Raw genomic sequence first — 19244 nt, forward strand, 5'->3', positions numbered from 1 at the left:
TGTGTATTACCAAAGTCATTATTATTATTATTATTATTATTATTATTATTATTATTATTATTATTATTGTGTTGCTGTGAACTGTGAAAATGAATACAATCTGCCTCCAAGTATTCAAAAACACTAAAATCAGAATATATAAAAATTCCTGTGGTATAATAAAACAGAACAATACAATCTCTAAAATCAGAACACTAAATAACGAACAACACTCTGAAAACGGGAATTCAACACAGGAAACAATCAGGGCCAGCTAACACCTCCCAACAAAGTATTCTCATCACCAAACTCTGGCAAATCCTGTTTTCTTAGGGCCACAGACAATAGAAGCACATAAAATATCGCAAAGAACACCACTCTGAAAACAAGGCAATTCCAGACAGGAAACAATCAGGGCCAGCTAACACCTCCCAACAAAAAAATCACTCACAGAGGAATCAGCCAAGCTTTAAAGCTGCAAGGCCATTAAATGCTAATCATTTCACCTAATTGCAGCATTCATACTTGCCTCCAACAGACAAAAAAACCCAGAAATACTGTATATTCACAACTTTTAGCAAATAATATCTCCTGATGGCACAGCGTGTTAAAGCGCTGAGCTGCTGAACTTCTGGACCAAAAGGTTGCAAGTTTGAATTGGGAGAGCAGAGAGAGCCCCCACTGTTAGGCCCAGCTTCTCCCAACCCTAAAGTTCAAAAACATGCAAATGAAACTAGATGAATAGGTACTGCTCCGGCGGGAAGGTAAAGGTGCTCCATGCACTCATACCACATGACCTTGGAGGAGTCTACGGACAACACCAGCTCTTTGGCTTAGAAATGGAGATGACCACCAACCCCCAGAGTCAAACACGACTGAACTTAATGTCAGGGGAAAACCTTAACCTTTTACCTTAATTACCACCAATACCTCAATACTTTATTTCCCATACCACCATACTTCGCCACAGCAACGCGTGGCCGGGCACAGCTAGTATTCTTATAAAACAAGCAAAGCTACAGGCATAGTGCAATGTCCATGTGTCAATTTTTAAAGAAATCTACAGTGAAAATCCTGGTGCAAAAAACTGGCTAAGGTTTGTAAAGCAAACTGTGTGAGGAATGTCTTGGGAGTTGAGCATGTTTAGCTTGGAGAAGAGAAGATTGAAAGGGTACATGAGAGCCACGTTTAAATATTTGAGATGATGTCATTGAGGAGAGGGGAATCTTGCTTTCTGCTACTCCAGAGACTAAGATGTGGAACAATGGATTCAAACTGCTGGAAAAAAAGGTTACGCCAAAACATTAGGAAAAACGCCTTGGTGGTTATAGCTGTTTTACAGTGGAATATGCTGCATCAAAGTATCATGGAGTTGTCTTCTCTGGAAGTTATTAAGCAGAGGCTGACAGGAGTGCTTTGATTGGTGTTCCTGCATAGAAGGGGGCTGGACTCTTCCAACTCTATAATTCTATGAAAACGCTTTCAAATATGTGGTCATCAAATGCGGTGGAGTTTTATGTGATCTTATGTGACTTTTTAAAATCAGTTACCAAAAATATTTGGTTCTTCTTTTAAAACATTCAGGAATTAATGGCTGAGCAGGATTCCCAATATCTTTTTGAACTTGATGGAAATAAGACTGCAGAAGAACTTTTTACAGTGAGTGAATGGGAATTATTGCATATTACTTTTAAAAGAAACCTGATTATCCTTACTGCAGCTTAAAACTTTTTGTTGTTGTGTTGTTGCTCAGAATGTGTGACTTGTCCAAGATCACTCAATAGGTTTTCATGGCCCTTGTCTCCCATTGTCCTAATTCAATAATTACCACTCCACCACTCTGTTTAAATGGCTGCTTGCTCTCTACGGTATGTGTCATAAACAAAAGCTGATTAAAATAATTATTTCATTGCCTGTCAGTAACCTTCTGGGCATATAAAACATGTAATGAATTAGTTAAGCATATTAGTCCAAGAAATAGTTATATCCAAAAATCTTGTTTTGATAATTTTCTAAGCCATTATCTTACCACACAGTGTATATTAATGTATTTTAACTGCTATTAATACCAGCAGTGGTACTTAAGCTGAACCTGCCACGTTCATATGCACAGGAAGCATTTCTATTAAGCTCTTTGACATGTAACAGTCACCAGTGTTTTGTGATGTATTAGAGATGTAAGTGTATTATGGAGAACTCTGATAAATATGCAGTTCAACAGGTTCAAACAAACTGTGTGACCTACTGTGCTATTTATAAAAACAACCAATCCATCAACTATGGCTATATACAAATCAATTGTGTGGAGTAATAGAGCATATACTTTTAAAATTGAAAAGCAACTGTGCCTCTGAGCCCAGAGATTTGTCTGCAGCATTAAAAGTAAACTCATAGTCTTGTTATACAACATCCATGCCTAGACCCCTTCCACGCAGCTATATAAAATCCACATTGAATTGGATTATATGTCAGTGTGGGCTCAGATAATTCAGTTCAAAGCAGGTATTGTAGATTATCTGGCTTGATATTCTGGGTTATATAGCTGTGTGGAAGGGCCCGATGTCAGTTGAGAAGTTTAATTTAGGAATAGATAGAGGATGTCACAGTTAAAACAAAGAAGAGTCAGAAATCCCCTATTCTCTTTTTCAAGCTTCCAAGAGATTTACCAATAGATCTCAGGATCTATTCTGCCTCCCCTAGCAGTACGCATATATACTTTGATCTAGAATCTCATTAATGTTTTGATGTGATCTCACAAACATTTACCTAACATATGGTTTCTGGCACTGTCAAATGGGTCTGAAACTCTTTTAGTGATGGATATTTTCTAGAGTACATTACTCCTTCCACTTGCTTCACAAGCAAATCAGTTACTTCTTGGCAGGGGGTTGGACTGGATGGCCCACGAGGTCTCTTCCAACTCTAAGATTATATGATTCTATGGTACTTCACACCCTTTCATTGGAAGGAGCTTTCCATAGCTCGTCATCTCCTGCTTCAAGGCAACAAGGCTTTCATAGACCTCCACTGCCCAAAACGTTTTGAAGAGCACATTTGGATTCTATGCACTGTTTGTAGTGGGGACGTCCACAGCTATTCAAGCAGCTTTTCAAAAGTGGAAAGACGGGTATTTGTAAGGCATCACCATACAGCTGGCATTTTTATTGGCTCAGGTTACATAGTTAATAAATAGTCTTGGTGGCTTTTGAAAGGCATTGAAGCAAGTTTCTGAACTGGCTATTTATTTCAAAACATACCCATGATAATAACTGAATATTTCAGTGGCAATTTGTTTTTTAAAATTCATGTGGTTTTATTTAGTCAGTGATACTCCGCCTTCAATCCATGGGCCAACGAAATGGAGCACTTCTCACCAAGCTGCAAAGTGAGGAAGAAGAAATGTTGGAGGGACTGGAGAATGTAAGCTTTATATTTGTGAGGCTGGTTGGCTGTAGTAATAGCATCTGATCTCATAAGATGGGCCTTGGAGTTAATATGGTAACAAAACTGTTGTTTGCACTTGGGGCCCTTCGACACAGCTGTACAAAAACCACATTGAACTGGATTGTATGGCAGTGTGGATTCAGATATTCCAGTTCAAAGCAGATATTGTGGATTATCTGCCTTGATATTCTGGGTTAAATGGCTCAAGGACCCTCAGATTCAAATGTATGGCTCTACTGGAGGAATAGTTTCAGTACAGTTGACAATGTCTTCTGGAATTCGATTGTATTTATTTGCCAACTTTCTAAAGCTGAAACTTTCTAACTGAAAGCTGTCTTTTATCAAGAATTTTCTTCTTAGTTTTGAATAAGTCCTGTAACTTCAATCATATTGATGTTGTGCTGTTCATAACACATTATTTTTTAATTATCAGTGTTATAGAAAATCAGTAAAATAATGTTTTGAAGTGTCTTAAGGTAAAACAATCAGATTTTTTTTAAGTTGCAAAATATATATATGCTTTAAGTGTTTCATTTTATTATCAGGATGAACTTTTTCGGGTGCTTGCAGCCTATAAACTTGTAGCTCCAAGATACAGATGGCGCCGCAGCAGATGGGGACGGGCATGCCCTGTGGCTTTAAAAGGTGGTGAAATTGTCATGGGATCACCAGATTTTGCCATTAGGTAGGCAAAAATCCTGAGTGCATTGGTATATGCTCTGCCACTCTAAACTTGCAGTTCAATGCCTTTGTTTTCTTCTTAGCTTTTTAGGTAAGATGTACCTTTTGTCAACTGAGGAAGCACAGAAAGAATTTATGCTCAATCCCCGGCCCTACTTGATGCCACCTATGCCACTCCCACCTTGTAAAGTTCTAGTACTTGGACCACCATTGTCTGGCAAATCAACTCTGTGTGATTTAATTGCAAACTATTATCAGGGAAAGGTGAGTGTCAATTAATTTGTATACCTAAATTGCAAAGGTTCAGATTTAAACAGCAGTTATGCATCTTGTTTTCAACTAAAATTATAGTTTTCCAAAATGAAAATGAACTTTCATCATCACGATATATGTGAGAAAGGACCATATTCCTCCAAGCTTGGTGTCAGTAGATTTGTTGCTATTTGGTTTCTATATCTAATTCATAAAGTTGCTGGTTTAAATGTTAATAGAGGGTTGTGTTCATGTGTGTGTGTAAGTGTATATATGCCTTCAAGTTGCCTGCTGACTTTTGGTAGACCCATGAACTTAGCCAAGTTTACTTAGCCAAGAAATTTCCTTAGCCAAAAAATACTCAAGAGGTAATTTTGCCCATTCCTTCTGCTTAAATGTTGTCCTACAGCACTTGGTGTTCTTTGGTGGCCTTCCATCCTTGCTTAACTATCAAGATGAGAAATGATTTGGTTGTTTTGGACTATTTATTTTTATTATTTATTATTTATATGATTTATTATTATTTATTATTATTATATATTTTACTTTTTTCCCTTCACAGGACCGATGGCATCTTTAAACAAACTAAACCAAAATACAGCTAAAAATCTAATTAGTACACACACACATACATATATATACACACACACACACATGCGCGCGCATACACATACACATACATATTATGATTTTACTAGAAAAAATAGTTAAAACAGTTCAAAATCAATTTAATACATAACAAAAAGTAACATTTACTCACCCCATTAAAAGCTAATTTTGCCACAACATGTTAAGAGCCAAAGCCCTGCCCAAATAAGACGTGTGCCTGCCAATGGAAATAGTGGACCAGTATAGAATTCCACAACCTAAGGGCAGTCACTGAGGCCCCTTCTACACTGTCATATAATACAGATTATCAAAATAGATAATCTACATTATCTGCTTTGAGCTGGATTATATGAATCTACACCAAAGTATAATCCAGTTCAAAGCAGATAATCTGGATGTTATATGGCAGTATAGAAGGGGCCCTAGCATAGTCTCCCAGAAGGATATCCTAGTCCAATAGAACCAGTTGTGAGATCCAGCAGAAACAACAGAAATGTGCTTCCTCTGTCCAATTCACAGTGTAGAACATGCACTGAGATTACTAAAATTTCCTCCATTCCATAACCAGGCCTGAAGCTGGATTGGGATAATCCATTTCATCAAGCAATCTTTTTTCACTGAGTCCTCCTCCCATCTTGGCTAAGATAATTGTGAGCAATACTGCTATCAGATGTAGAGTTCTCAGCAAGTGGAAGAGATGAATTCACTTGGTAGAGGTGTGTTTCATCATCAACACTTCCTGCCCTTGGAAACCTTTCAACAGTAGGGGGTCTAAAGACATAAAGCAGGCTAAAGTGATAGAGCTTAATTTTTCCTTTATGGCATCCTAAATGTTCCTGTGACATTTGGAAGTAGAAATGCCAATTGAACCAAGGACTGTGGAAAAGTAGAGTTGCTGAAGCATGTTTGTTTGAGATAGACTGGGACAGGGGAGGGGAGTAGACATATCTAGCTGCCTTCCATTTTCTACAGTTTAATTTTCAGTGGCTTTGTTTAGGTTTTTGACATGGATGTCCTTCTACAAAGACACTATGAAAATGCAAGACTAGAGCTCATTGAGCAAACTCGTATTGAAGCAACAGAGGCAGGCATTATTAAAGTGAAAGAAAAACGGGAACTACAGCGGCTATTACAGGAACAAGGTGATGGTATTCTGTATAAATTTGAAGACATGTAGGTGTTTGCACCATATTACAAAGATATCCCTCAGACCTTCTTCTGAGCTAAATGAAATGGAGGCTGTTACTACATCTATCTGTCTGCATCAGTCAGTTACTACAGTACTTCTATCTATCAAAAGTTCATTTCACTGACTAGGTGTCTTATCTAATATATACTCACAAGTATAGCAATATGCACTAGTAAATGGTCAATAAACAGGTATAAAATATAAACTTATATTGAATGAAATACAATAAGTGCAGAATTTACAATTGTAATGTTAATGCTCCGTGCATCTAAATAAATATATAACTAAACAATGCTTGCTCTATACATACATTTTCCACTTGTGAAATCAATCAGTTGAACTGAAGAGCATGTAGAACACACGACTGGTTTTGACTCTTAGTCTTCTTCAGGTGAGTTCATCTGAGAAAATTATAATGAATTAACAGGAGCGTATAACATATCCACTTAAATATAGTTATAAATCTAAGTACTCACAATTGTATATTCACATGAAACACACTTTACATTCCTCTCTCAAGTTTGTGTTCTTATATCTTTTTTCAAGGGTGGGTTTTAAACAAAAGGAACAAATAATGAAATGATTGAAATGATTTTGTCCTATTATCTTCTACAGCCTTACTAGCTGCTGAAGAATCTGCTGAAAAGGACCAAGATGAATATGAAGACAGCAATCCTACTGATGACAGAAGTTCAGTGCAGCCTAGTGTTTCACTGTCTGCTAGCCAGAAAGGTCATATAATAATGCAGTTCTTTCACTGTATTCAACTATAAGGCCCTCACTTCTTCATCTTTATTGGGAGCTTACTTTATATATTCACAATTCTTTTTTCAAATTTTAGCTTTGAAATAATTTCCAGATTTCAGGAAGCCCATGCATAAAAATTATGATATTGCTAGTTTAGAAATGACAATCACTATCTTTCACAGAACACTTAGCAATCTTTTACAGAACCATAGAATTCCAGGCGCATGTTGCGAAACTCTGCTATGGATTATACAACTTCCATGGTTGTAGTGCTTTGTACAATAGCATAATTCTTGTGAACTATAGTAAGAGTCACTTCAAAGTAAGTATACTTGTAAGTTACCTGACCACTCTTAGCACATTTAGAGTGCTCAGGTTTTTATACATCTGAATATGTTCACCAACCATACATTATCTTTGTTGCTAGGGTCTATACCAGCAGGATACAAGTAGAATATTAAGCTTACGGTATTTTATCATTTAATCTGGGGCAGGGGCACACATTCTCACTGGACCTGGATGAATTACGCATTCTCTCATGCTATAAAACAAAAATTGGGAGACTCCTCCCCATCACTGCCTTCACCCTACACATACTTCTAAAATGGTTGCCTTCAGGAACATGAATGTAAGGGATAAAATTTCATGTATAAATAATCATGCATTGTTTTTCTCCATCTACTTCTGTAGTGAGTTCTACCATAAAAGAAGATGATGAAAATGAAGAGATGTCCTCATCCCAGACTGCAATTCAAACTGGTATTATTGATAACCATATTAAAAATAGTAATTGTTTGTAATGAAAGTGATCCTGGTAGAAGTAGATTTTTTTTGTTTCCAAAATGGATACAATATTTTTGTAGGGACTAGACATTTCTCAAAGCAAATTATACTTACTACCTTTACCAAAATCTCAATCAAGAAACTCATGTGTGGGAAAAGGGAAAGAGCATCAAAGGTCCTTTGTACAAAAAGCCAGGGGAAACTATTAGACTAAAGCTAATGCAAACTAAAAGCCCAGGTGAATATCAATTACGTCATTTGGAGAGCATGTTTCAAAGAAATACAGTTTATCAGAGAAGGTGCTATCATTGATACTTTTTGTCTCAATTCAAATGATGCAGATGGGTAGATTCATGCAGAAAGATATTTGTGATATCTTAATGCTGAAAGGTATACGTTTTTCTTGTCCTGAATGCATCTTGGGGTGCATTTTGGAGTGGCATGACATGTGCCTAATCCCAACTTGAGTTAGTAATATAATAAAATCCTTTGTTTTTTAAGATCAATTTGCAGAGGTAGGCTTTATATCTTCATCAAATAAACTTTCCAAATAAGAGCTTAGTTTGTGAGAGTCTAAGAAATGTTTATATTTTATGGTATAATCTGATTTACCTTCTCTCAGAGTCAATACTGGTCAACATATTCTTTCTCTGATCTTTTACTGTGTATTTAGCGGCCCAAGAGAAGGAATACACCCGTGACCTTTGGCAAGATGTTAGGTATCTTTGGCAGTTTTAAATCCTTGCCTAGGTCAAGAATTTACTTTCTCCATTTCCTCCACTCCTCCCCACCTACCACTTCTTGCTTCTACTGGCTCTCTTGTTCTCAGAACGTGCTTTCCTTTGCTTCATATTTCTGCCCAGGTCTTTGGTATCATGTATTATTGCCTCAAAAGATAGGAGATCGCTAAGAGCACCACAATAATAAATACTGTTAACGTTTTCTTCTGTATCAAAATGCATTTTCCTAACTACCTATATTAGTCCTATGTTCATAATATAGTTAGTTTAAAAAGTAAAAAGTACTGTATGAAGCATTTGGCCAAATTATTGTATGAAGTTGCATCAAATATTAAGCAGATCTTAATTCACACAGCTCTTTGCTTCTTCCTACAATCTCCACTTCCAGATCTGCTCTGAGGATCCCTCAACCATCTGCTATAAATTTGAGAATGTGTTTGGGATGGGAAAAAGCACAATTGCTGTTTATACATTATCTGTTAAGAAGCCTTCTGTAAGCCAAAAAAAAAAAACTAATTGCATTTCATCCATTGGTAGGTACACAGCTGAATATTCACTTTTGCATGTTTGCTACTAACTTAACAGATTCCTCAACTCATCAAACAGAATCAGATGTTCCTCCTGACAATCCAGAGGTTCAAGCATTTGTACAGCAAGCTATAGATGCTGCAATGATAGCTCCAATATTGCTGCCACCAGAAGCATATATGGAAGTATTGGATGAAGCCATTTCAGCGGTAAAAAAAGCCAGTATCATATGAAATTGATAGTTATAAAGAAGCCTTTTAATAATTTGCATCTGTATATATTTTCTTTGGAAAATTTCATTGTGTAATATAGATAGACAAAATACTCATGAAAGAATATTGTCGTTGAGATTATTGGTGATTATTAGATCCACATGAGATGAAATGTTTGCATACTATTGGGTATGAAATGTTTTGTCCTAAAGTGAAATCCTAGAATTATTTTTCAGTGAGAGCTTTACAGTTGCCAGAATTAAGGAGAGCCAAAAAGTTGGAGTTATACTTTAGTGACACAGCTCATATGCAACATCCTGCAAAACCTTTTAAACTTTTGTTTCCCCTGTCATTCTGTTATAGACCTTCCAATTCACAGCAAATGATATAGCTTATATAACACCTCCAGTCCACAATTTTGTTTCTTTGATGTCCATTTATGATACATAAAAAGATTGTTTAATTGACAAATGTGAAAAAGCTGGTGCTTAACTGAAAATGAATAACAACTTGTTTTTATGTTTTGCAAAGTTGCCCCTCAGAAATTTTGGTGTGTGTGTTGCAATCTTTTTTTTAAAACTGCCTTTAGATTCTTCCCAAGGAAAAATGTCTCAGGAAGTAGTAGTAATCATTGCTTTACTTCCCACTTTTTAAAAGACAAGTTGAATGGTATTTTTTCCAATCTCACATTTGTTTCAACTTTCCCCCTCCTTTTCAGTATAATGAAATATTTCCTTCCTAACCAAAAGACTGTTCTTAAAAACTAATACATTTGATTCTTACATGAATTTTAGTGATAGAAGCATTTCCAGATCCCAACTCCCCTATTTTTGAGATGTTTCCATCGTCTTTTCATTCTGCCCCATACTTCTAGAATTCATTTTTTAAAATGTTTTTATCCCTTCCAAAAAAAAAACCCCTCATTTTGCATTAAAACAGTGAACGTCTGCCGTTTTAAAAATCCTTCACTTACATACTCAGTAGTCACTACTTACTACTGACTTCCTGCTTCAACTTTGATTAAAGCAACAAGAGTGGGAAAGGGAAAGAGGAGATGTTGCTGGAAACATCACTTTCTCAATTTGACTAGTACATTATTGCAGCTTCCCCCTACATAGCAGAGTGGATGTTGAAGGGGCCAAGCAGTTCCTGACCTCACTGGTCATGAGGATGAGAAATTTATTCATGTTCTTTCAAACTATAGTACAGCTCTCCAAAAGTCTGAGAGACCATGAACTGGTCCTTTGCTTAAAGGTTTTTTTTCTATTTGGAGATAATGCACATTGCAATGCTTCCTCATGGTTTCAGTTTTGAACCGTTAATGCTAGGCACACATATTGTCAGGACCCAGGCTGCAGAGCACCAATAACCATGCGCAGAGGCCAGATTCTATCTAATATCTTTATTAAAGGAATATATAAAGTCAATAAAAACAAGTGTAGGATATAGTTCAGAAATAGACCTTTCAGGAAAGGTCAAATATAGTCCAGGAAAGCAATGTCCAATATATGATATTAAAGCCCAAAGTTATAATCCACTTCACCGAAACACACACTATCTGGCAAACAATAGTGTGGGGAACTGAAACGGTGGGAAACCCAAGTTTTCCTCTTCATCTGCCACAATAATACTAGGAACGGGACTACATGGCCCATGAGTCATCACACTATCCCCCTCCTCAAGCCACCTCTCCAAAATGGGCCCTCTCCCCAAGGTGTGGGGCCGCGGCTTGGCAGGGTAGGCCTGATGGAAGCGGCGGACTAGGTCGGGGGCATGGACTGTGGAGGCGTCTTCCCAAGAGCGTTCTTCGGGGCCAAAACCCACCCAGTCAATGAGATACTGAAGGCGGCGGCGGTGGAAGCGGGAATCCAAAATGTCCTGAACCTCGAATTCCTCCTCCCCGTCCACCAAAACAGGGGTGGGGGCCGGCCGGTCTGCATCAGGGTGCACACCATCCGCCGGAAGGAGCAGGGAGCGATGAAACACTGGATGAATGCGCATAGAGGCGGAAGTTGGAGTTTGAAAGTCACGGGGTTAAGTTGCGCCACCACTGGATAGGGACCAATGAAACGGGCATCTAGCTTCCGGCAGGGACGGTGGGAGGGCAAAAAGCGAGTGGACAGAAGAACCCGATCTCCTACCTTGATCTCGGGGCCCGGCTGGCGATGACTGTCAGCGTGGCGTTTATAGTCCTCCTTGGCTTGGTCCAGTTGCTGGAGCAATAGTTGTTGCACCGCTGTGAGTTCTTGCAGCCAGTCCTCCGCTGCGGGGACTTCTGAGGTTTCAATGACAGAAGGAAAGAAACGTGGATGGAAGCCGTAGTTTGCAAAGAACGGGGTTTCTTTAGTTGAAGCCTGGACACCGTTGTTGTAGGCAAACTCTGACAGAGGTAACAGGGAAGCCCAATTGTCCTGCTGGTAGTTTACATAACAGCGAAGGTATTGTTCCAAAGTGGCATTGGTGCGCTCAGTTTGTCCATCCGTTTGGGGATGGTGAGCTGAAGATAAACGAGAGTCTATGCCCAATAGTTTTTGTAGTGCCTTCCAGAAACGAGAGGTGAATTGAGATCCACGGTCTGTGACTAAACTCTTGGGCAATGCATGTAGTCTGAAAACATGCTGAAGGAATAAATCTGCAGTCTCTTTGGCCGTGGGAAGGCCATCGCAGGGAATGAAATGGGCCAACTTGGTAAAAAGGTCCACCACCACTAGGATCGTGGTGAATCCAAGGGAGGGTGGTAGGTCAGTGATAAAATCCGCAGAAATTATCTCCCATGGGCGAGATGGAGTAGGAAGGGGATGCAGTAGCCCTGAGGGCTTCTCCCTTCTTGTCTTGGAACGCTGGCATACCGGGCAGGTATTGACATATTTCTCCACATCCTTACGGATCTTGGGCCACCAGAAATCTCGTAGGATCAAATGCATGATTTTAAATAGCCCAAAATGCCCTGCTGGCTTGCAGTCATGACATAGATGAAGTGCCTTTTCTCTGCCAGGTCCTGGAGGGATGTAGACATGATTTCTGTAGCATAGTAGCCCATCCTTAAGTGAGAAAGGAAAACGTAGTCCTTGGCGAATTTGGTCTTGAGCCCAGGCATCCGTCTGTTGGCTGGCTCTAATTTCTTGAGCACAAAGGGGTCCTGGGGTAGAGGGAGTTGGTTCAACTGCAGTGGATTTGGTGCTTCCCACTGTGAGCGTGGCAAAGTTTTCAGGCTGTAGCAATTGGGATTCGAAGGTCTCTCTGCGCCCTGCAGCATACTCTGGTTTTCGTGAAAGAGCATCTGCTTGCTTGGTCTGAGCAGGGGTTACATAATGGATCTGGAAGTCAAAACGCTCAAAAAACAAAGCCCAGCGCTGCTGCCTTTGATTTAACTTGCGGGCAGTTCTTAGATGCTCCAAATTACGATGATCAGTATGAACCTCAATGGGAAATTTGGCCCCTTCTAACCAATGTCTCCAATTTTCAAAGGCTGCCTTTATGGCCAAAAGTTCCTTTTCCCAAATAGTATAATTTCTCTCTGGGGCTGTTAGTTGACGGGAGTAAAAGGCACAAGGGTGAAGATGTTCTCCCACTGGTTGCATGAGTACAGCCCCGATTGCCACATCGGAGGCGTCAGCCTGCACAACAAAAGGGGTCTTAGGATCAGGGTGCTGTAAAATTGGCTGGGACGTGAATAGCTTCTTTAGTTGCTGGAACCCTTCCTCTGCTTGCTCCGTCCAGCGGAAGGGCTGTTTTCCACGGATGCAGCTGGTGATTGGATCAGACCAGCGGGCAAAGTCTGGAATGAACTTGCGGTAGGAGTTCGCAAACCCCAAGAAACGCTGCACCTCTTTCTTGTTGGTTGGCGCCCGCCATTCCAATACTGTTGAAACCTTTGCCGGGTCCATGGAGAGCCCTTGTGGCGAGACACGGTATCCCAGGAATTCTACCTCTTGTAGATCAAAAGCGCATTTTTCCAACTTGGCATATAGTCCATGATCCCGCAATCGTTGTAACACCATTCTGACGTGTTTCTCATGTTCTGATTGTGATCTAGAAAACACCAAAAAATCGTCCAAGTAGATGATCAAGAACCGATCTAGATAATCCTGAAAGATATCATTAACAAAGTGCTGGAACGTTGCGGGAGCTCCACATAATTTCTCTCTGGGGCTGTTAGTTGACGGGAGTAAAAGGCACAAGGGTGAAGATGTTCTCCCACTGGTTGCATGAGTACAGCCCCGATTGCCACATCGGAGGCGTCAGCCTGCACAACAAAAGGGGTCTTAGGATCAGGGTGCTGTAAAATTGGCTGGGACGTGAATAGCTTCTTTAGTTGCTGGAACCCTTCCTCTGCTTGCTCCGTCCAGTGGAAGGGCTGTTTTCCACGGATGCAGCTGGTGATTGGATCAGACCAGCGGGCAAAGTCTGGAATGAACTTGCGGTAGGAGTTCGCGAACCCCAAGAAACGCTGCACCTCTTTCTTGTTGGTTGGCGCCCGCCATTCCAATACTGTTGAAACCTTTGCCGGGTCCATGGAGAGCCCTTGTGGCGAGACACGGTATCCCAGGAATTCTACCTCTTGTAGATCAAAAGCGCATTTTTCCAACTTGGCATATAGTCCATGATCCCGCAATCGTTGTAACACCATTCTGACGTGTTTCTCATGTTCTGATTGTGATCTAGAAAACACCAAAAAATCGTCCAAGTAGATGATCAAGAACCGATCTAGATAATCCTGAAAGATATCATTAACAAAGTGCTGGAACGTTGCGGGAGCTCCACATAAACCGTAATTCATGACTAGGGACTCGAATAATCCGAATTTAGTCTGGAAGGCGGTTTTCCACTCGTCCCCCTCCCTGATGCGAACTAGATTGTAAGCTCCCCGAAGATCCAGCTTGGTGTAAATCTTGGCCCCTCGAAGCCGGTCTAATAAGTCCGAGATCAAAGGCAGGGGATAACGGTTCCGTTTAGTGATATTGTTCAATGCTCTATAGTCCACAACCAAGCGTAGGTCCCCTGACTTCTTTTTCACAAACATAACTGGGGAAGCGGCTGGGGATTGAGAGGGTCTGATGAACCCCTTGCGGAGGTTTGACTCTATGAACTCCCTGAGAGCTTCTTGCTCTGGTTCAGTCAGGGAGTAGAGGTGTCCTCGCGGGATCGGGGCCCCCTCCACCAAGTCAATGGCACAATCATAGGGCCTATGCGGGGGTAGTTTCTCGGCTTCCTTTTCATTGAAAACATCCCAAAAGTCTGAGTGTTTCTTGGGTAAGGTGATGATGGGTTCAGCGTCTGTGGCATGGCAGACCTTGGCTACAAGACAATGGTTTTGGCAATATTTAGAAGCAAACTGCAGTTCTCTGTTGGCCCAAGAGATGCTGGGGTCGTGGAGTGTCAGCCATGGAATTCCCAAAATCACAGGGAAGTGAGGAACCTCGGTAACAAAGAAGGAAATCTCTTCCATGTGTTCCCTTATCCACATTCTGGTGGGTTCAGACCATTGGCTTATTGGACCTGTCTTTAGGGGGCGGCCATCTATGGCTTGCACCACCCGGGCGTTCTTGAAATCGTGATATTGTAATCCCAGAGAGTCGGCATACTCTCTATCGATGAAATTGTTTGTTGCTCCTGAGTCTATCATGGCATGGATCATGACGGGTCCTTTTTTCGCTGACCACAAGGTGACCACTAGGAGAAATAGGACCCCGGTTTGCGGCTCTTGAGTGGGGTTTTTGACCGGGTTGGCAAGCCTCTCTACGCCCGGTCACTGGCTTCCCCCGCCGGCTTTGCGCCTGCCGCCTCGGCCGTCTCCGTCTCTACGGAGGATGCCGCTGCCAAACGAGCGGCGGGCTTTCCTTTGGCTGGACACTCTCTGGCAAAGTGGCCCCCGTTCCCGCAGTACCAACAAAGGTTTAAACGTTGGCGGCGGGCCTTCTCGGCAACATCTAATCTGGGACGCACATTGCCCAATTGCATCGGCACCTCCTCGCTTCCTCTGGGGTATGGGGCTGGTGGCGGGAGCCTCCACATTGGACGTGGTTGGATGCCGGCGGGAGCGGGAGGTTTTACTCCTGCTCTTCCACTCTGGCCTCGGAGCCACTGTTTTCTGTTGGCAAGCATGACTTCGGCTCGTAAACATTGGTCAATAAGTCTCTCAAGAGAGTTTGGGGGATCCACCTTGGAGATTTCTTCCAACATCTCGATGTTGAGACCCTCCCGAAACTGTCCCCTGAGGGCTACGTCATTCCAGCCGGTGTTTTGGGCCAGCACTCGGAACTCGGCTATGTACTGGGACATGGGCCTGTCCCCTTGAAGAAGGCGCCGGAGTTTGTGGCCGGCCGCCTCTAAATTGTCCTCGATCCCCCAAGTCGCCTTAAGGTGATCCAGGAAGTTTTGCACGGAACTTATGTGTGGGGAGGCTTCATCAAATAGCGCCGTCGCCCAATTGGCCGCTGGCCCGTCTAGGAGACTGTAGATCCACGCTACCTTGATGTCTTCTTGAGGAAACTCGGCATGACGGGCTTCTAGGTATGCCTGGCACTGGCGACGGAAAACATGAACCTTGGAAGCTTCCCCGGAAAACTTGGTTGGTAACGCCAGGGCAGGGAGACGGGTTCCACGTTCCTTCAAGCCCCGTATTTCTCCCTCCTGCGTATGGAGCATATCACGGATTCTGTCCACTTCATCCTTGGAGATGGTATAGCTGAGTGGTTGGGCTTCCGCCCCGGTTCCAGTGGACATTCTGGCCTAGGTTAATTGGTGCTTAAGGTGGCGGAGTCAAACTGTCAGGACCCAGGCTGCAGAGCACCAATAACCATGCGCAGAGGCCAGATTCTATCTAATATCTTTATTAAAGGAATATATAAAGTCAATAAAAACAAGTGTAGGATATAGTTCAGAAATAGACCTTTCAGGAAAGGTCAAATATAGTCCAGGAAAGCAATGTCCAATATATGATATTAAAGCCCAAAGTTATAATCCACTTCACCGAAACACACACTATCTGGCAAACAATAGTGTGGGGAACTGTCCATAGTCTTAGAGGCTTAAGGTAAATCCGAAGGAATAGAAAACAAGGCTTGAATCCGAGAAGCAAGGTCCGTGGTTAAAACGCAAGGCAAAGCAAGACTTGAGACTAAACAAGGTCCAACTTGAAACAAGGCAATCGTGGAACAAGAACTGAGTCCATAGAAATCCGTGGAACAAGGCAGGGCTGGGAACTTGATTCAGGAGCTGGGAACTGGAGTAGAAGTCTACACACGATCTCACTCCACGAGCTGACGAATTGACTCCGCAAGGTTTCCTACGAGGGCAAACACCTAAATAGGATCTCGTTTTCCCGCCAAAGAACACTTTCTCTGGGGAACAAGAACCGAAAGCCATTCTGTGTCCAGATGCATGACTCCCTAAAGTTTCCCAAGGGAAACAGACTTAATCATCTAATTGTCTGGCAGCGATCCTGGCGCTCTGGCGAGTCGCCTCGCGAGCGCCTCTTTGTTGATTATAATAATCTCGGTGAGAAAATGGGGGAGATTTCTGCTCAAGGCTTGTTTGGCTGGCTTCTGGAGGGCAGATATCCTGCAGGTGCTAGGGCTCCAATTCTGGCTGAAAAGGTGGGAAACCCAAGTTTTCCTCTTCATCTGCCACAATAATACTAGGAACGGGACTACATGGCCCATGAGTCATCACACATATGTACTGGACAAAAACAATTCCTAGTCATGTTTAATCAGCATATGAGAAGAGAAATGCTCTAAGCTCATTTATCTCAGTTGTCATAGTGCTTCAGTGAAAAGCAGTGTTCTAGCCTAAAGGCTTTTCATACAAGCCAGAATGTGGGACATGAAAGGTTTGCCTCTTGCAGCAAACCTCCATGGATAGAACAATCTTTCTTCTGCAAACTCAATGACTTTCATGAGAACAAAGCAATGATACAGCATGCTCTCTTCCTCTACATTGACTGTACTTACGATTAACAATGTCACAATAGGGCTTCTCTTTTGAGTAAACACTATACTAATTGCCACAATATAACTTTCTGTTCTGTAGTGGTATACTATAGTGAGAAGAGACATTACATTGTGGAAATTAAGAATGTCAATTTAAAGGGTAACAAAAATGCCTAGTCATGCTTAAGGCCTCAGCTGTGATCAAGGGGAAGCAATAGGAAGCCTTTTATTAAAAACACACGAACCTTTAAAAAGTTTCAATTGATTCCTGAAGCACACTGCTTTATAGGGAACAAAACTCTGCTTTGTTCATACACACAAAATGACACAAAAGAGGTCTAGGGAAAGGGTGGAATGCAGTGGGGAAAGAATACAGAAACCTCTAGGAAGTGAGAATTTCATAACTATTTTGTCTGAATTCTTTTTTTAAAGTGAGTGAACATAGGCTAGCAATTCCAGAGAAAAGAGCTAATGTGGAAATAAGCTCAGGTTGTGACAGTAATGTAAACCATTTTTTCTTCCTTATAAGATAGTGTACTTTATTAAAGTGTTCTGTTATATTTTACAAGAATTCCAAGGCCCACAAAAATGCAAGTGAAATAATTGATCACTCATTGATCACTCACACTTGCTCGCAGAATTTCAGACCATTAAATATGTTATTATGTTGTTATATTACAGCTTTCTGAAACAAATAAGGACAGATATCCTGGATCTTCAACTAAAGGAGGATGGGTAATAGATAATTTTCCTCCACTGTCAGAGCACTGGGCAGCTTTGTCAGAAAAAGGACTTCTACCTGATATTGTGATTTGTTTAAAGAATAGTGAACAAAATGGTTAGTGGTTTTTAAGAACTGATCATTCTAAATTAAATGTTTATTTTGTACTAGCTTGGGTATTCAATTTGTAATGGTATTTATTAGTAAAAGTAATTCTTTTACAATCGTAGGGATGGTTCTCTCCCCAGACTGAAACACAAAACAGCACTTTCTCTGTCCCTCATGGAATAACCACATCCTCCTGATAGAGGTCTCAATAGCAACCTTCTAGTGGTCTCTTGGAGTTGCAGCTGGGCCTTTCCCACTAATTTCTCCCTGGTGGATCACAGTTGTCTTATATGTTTGCAGCAATTTTACTGTGTTTGCTTTGGGAGTGATTTGTCCCATGGCATTCTAGAGTCAGCTCAGTTGGTTATATAAACAAACTTAAATTACCACAATTTAACACTATGCAGTTGTTTCTCTGTCCCTCATGTACTGACTACACCTTTATGATTTTGGTCTTTCCATGGCAACCCCCTACTGCCCTCTTGTAGCTGGTTCTGGCTGAATGCAACTCCCTTGCCATGGGTTCCCCTGATCAGCTCCATGAGGTCTTTACTCACCACAGGCCTGACCTACTTCTACACTGACCTAAATGGTCAATGTAGAAGTACTCTGAGACTTATTTTGGGCATGTCATGGGAAGACATGACTTCCTAGAAAACAAAATAGTGCTTGGTAATGTATTGTCTTTGTATTGTCTATCCTTGTTAACTGTATAACGGCACTGAATGTTTGCCATATATGTGTTCTGTAATCCGCCCTGAGTCCCCACGGGGAGATAGAGAGGACTATAAATAAAGTATATTATTATTATTTATTACACTTTTGAATAATGTTTACTGCATCAAAAGCATTCATTGTTATCAAAACATTCTGCTTTTTCAGGTCCTTCCTAAATATTACAAAATTAACCCATATTATGCAATTGAGTTTTTAAAAAAGATCTGTAATTTTTAAGATGTTTGTGGCATCTTATTCTGTTCTCTTCTGTCCCATTGCAGGAAGGTTATTACTTACACGATTGTACCAAGCACATAAAGAAGAAATTGATGCAAAGATTATAAAAAGACTAGTAGAAGAAGCTTTAAAGAAGAAACAAGAGGAAGAAGAAGCAAAGTAAAACATTTGAAAAGCACCGTGTCATTGCTTTAATACAAGTTACACTACTTACTTACTTACTTACTTACTTACTTACTTAGGCGATCCCCGTAGTTTGAGGACAATTGTCTTCCATCTCTGGTGTCTTGGGGGTGGGTTCTTAGGTGGCTGAAGAAACCTATTCTTGATCTGCATGTTCTCCCGCAGTGAGGACATCGGTTT

The 19244-nt window shown here is 41.1% G+C and overlaps 1 protein-coding gene across 7 annotated transcripts in view; it reads left to right on the forward strand.

Annotated features, from left to right (window-relative positions):
* The window catches only part of ak9 (adenylate kinase 9), an 84044-nt gene that overhangs the window by 18031 nt on the left and 46769 nt on the right, over positions 1 to 19244 (forward strand). For 5 of the 7 annotated variants that reach the window (XM_062968997.1, XM_062969000.1, XM_062968998.1 and 2 more), the window contains exons 9-18: positions 1564 to 1638; positions 3301 to 3399; positions 3969 to 4108; positions 4188 to 4368; positions 5963 to 6107; positions 6770 to 6886; positions 7592 to 7660; positions 9010 to 9161; positions 17780 to 17936; positions 18926 to 19040. In XM_062968997.1, coding sequence (XP_062825067.1) covers positions 1564 to 1638; positions 3301 to 3399; positions 3969 to 4108; positions 4188 to 4368; positions 5963 to 6107; positions 6770 to 6886; positions 7592 to 7660; positions 9010 to 9161; positions 17780 to 17936; positions 18926 to 19040 — 1250 coding nt within the window. The other 2 variants (XR_010002324.1, XM_062969002.1) reach the window with 2 other exon arrangements.

Source organism: Anolis carolinensis, chromosome 1 (genome assembly GCF_035594765.1).
Source record: "Anolis carolinensis isolate JA03-04 chromosome 1, rAnoCar3.1.pri, whole genome shotgun sequence".
Lineage (NCBI taxonomy): Eukaryota > Metazoa > Chordata > Lepidosauria > Squamata > Dactyloidae > Anolis > Anolis carolinensis.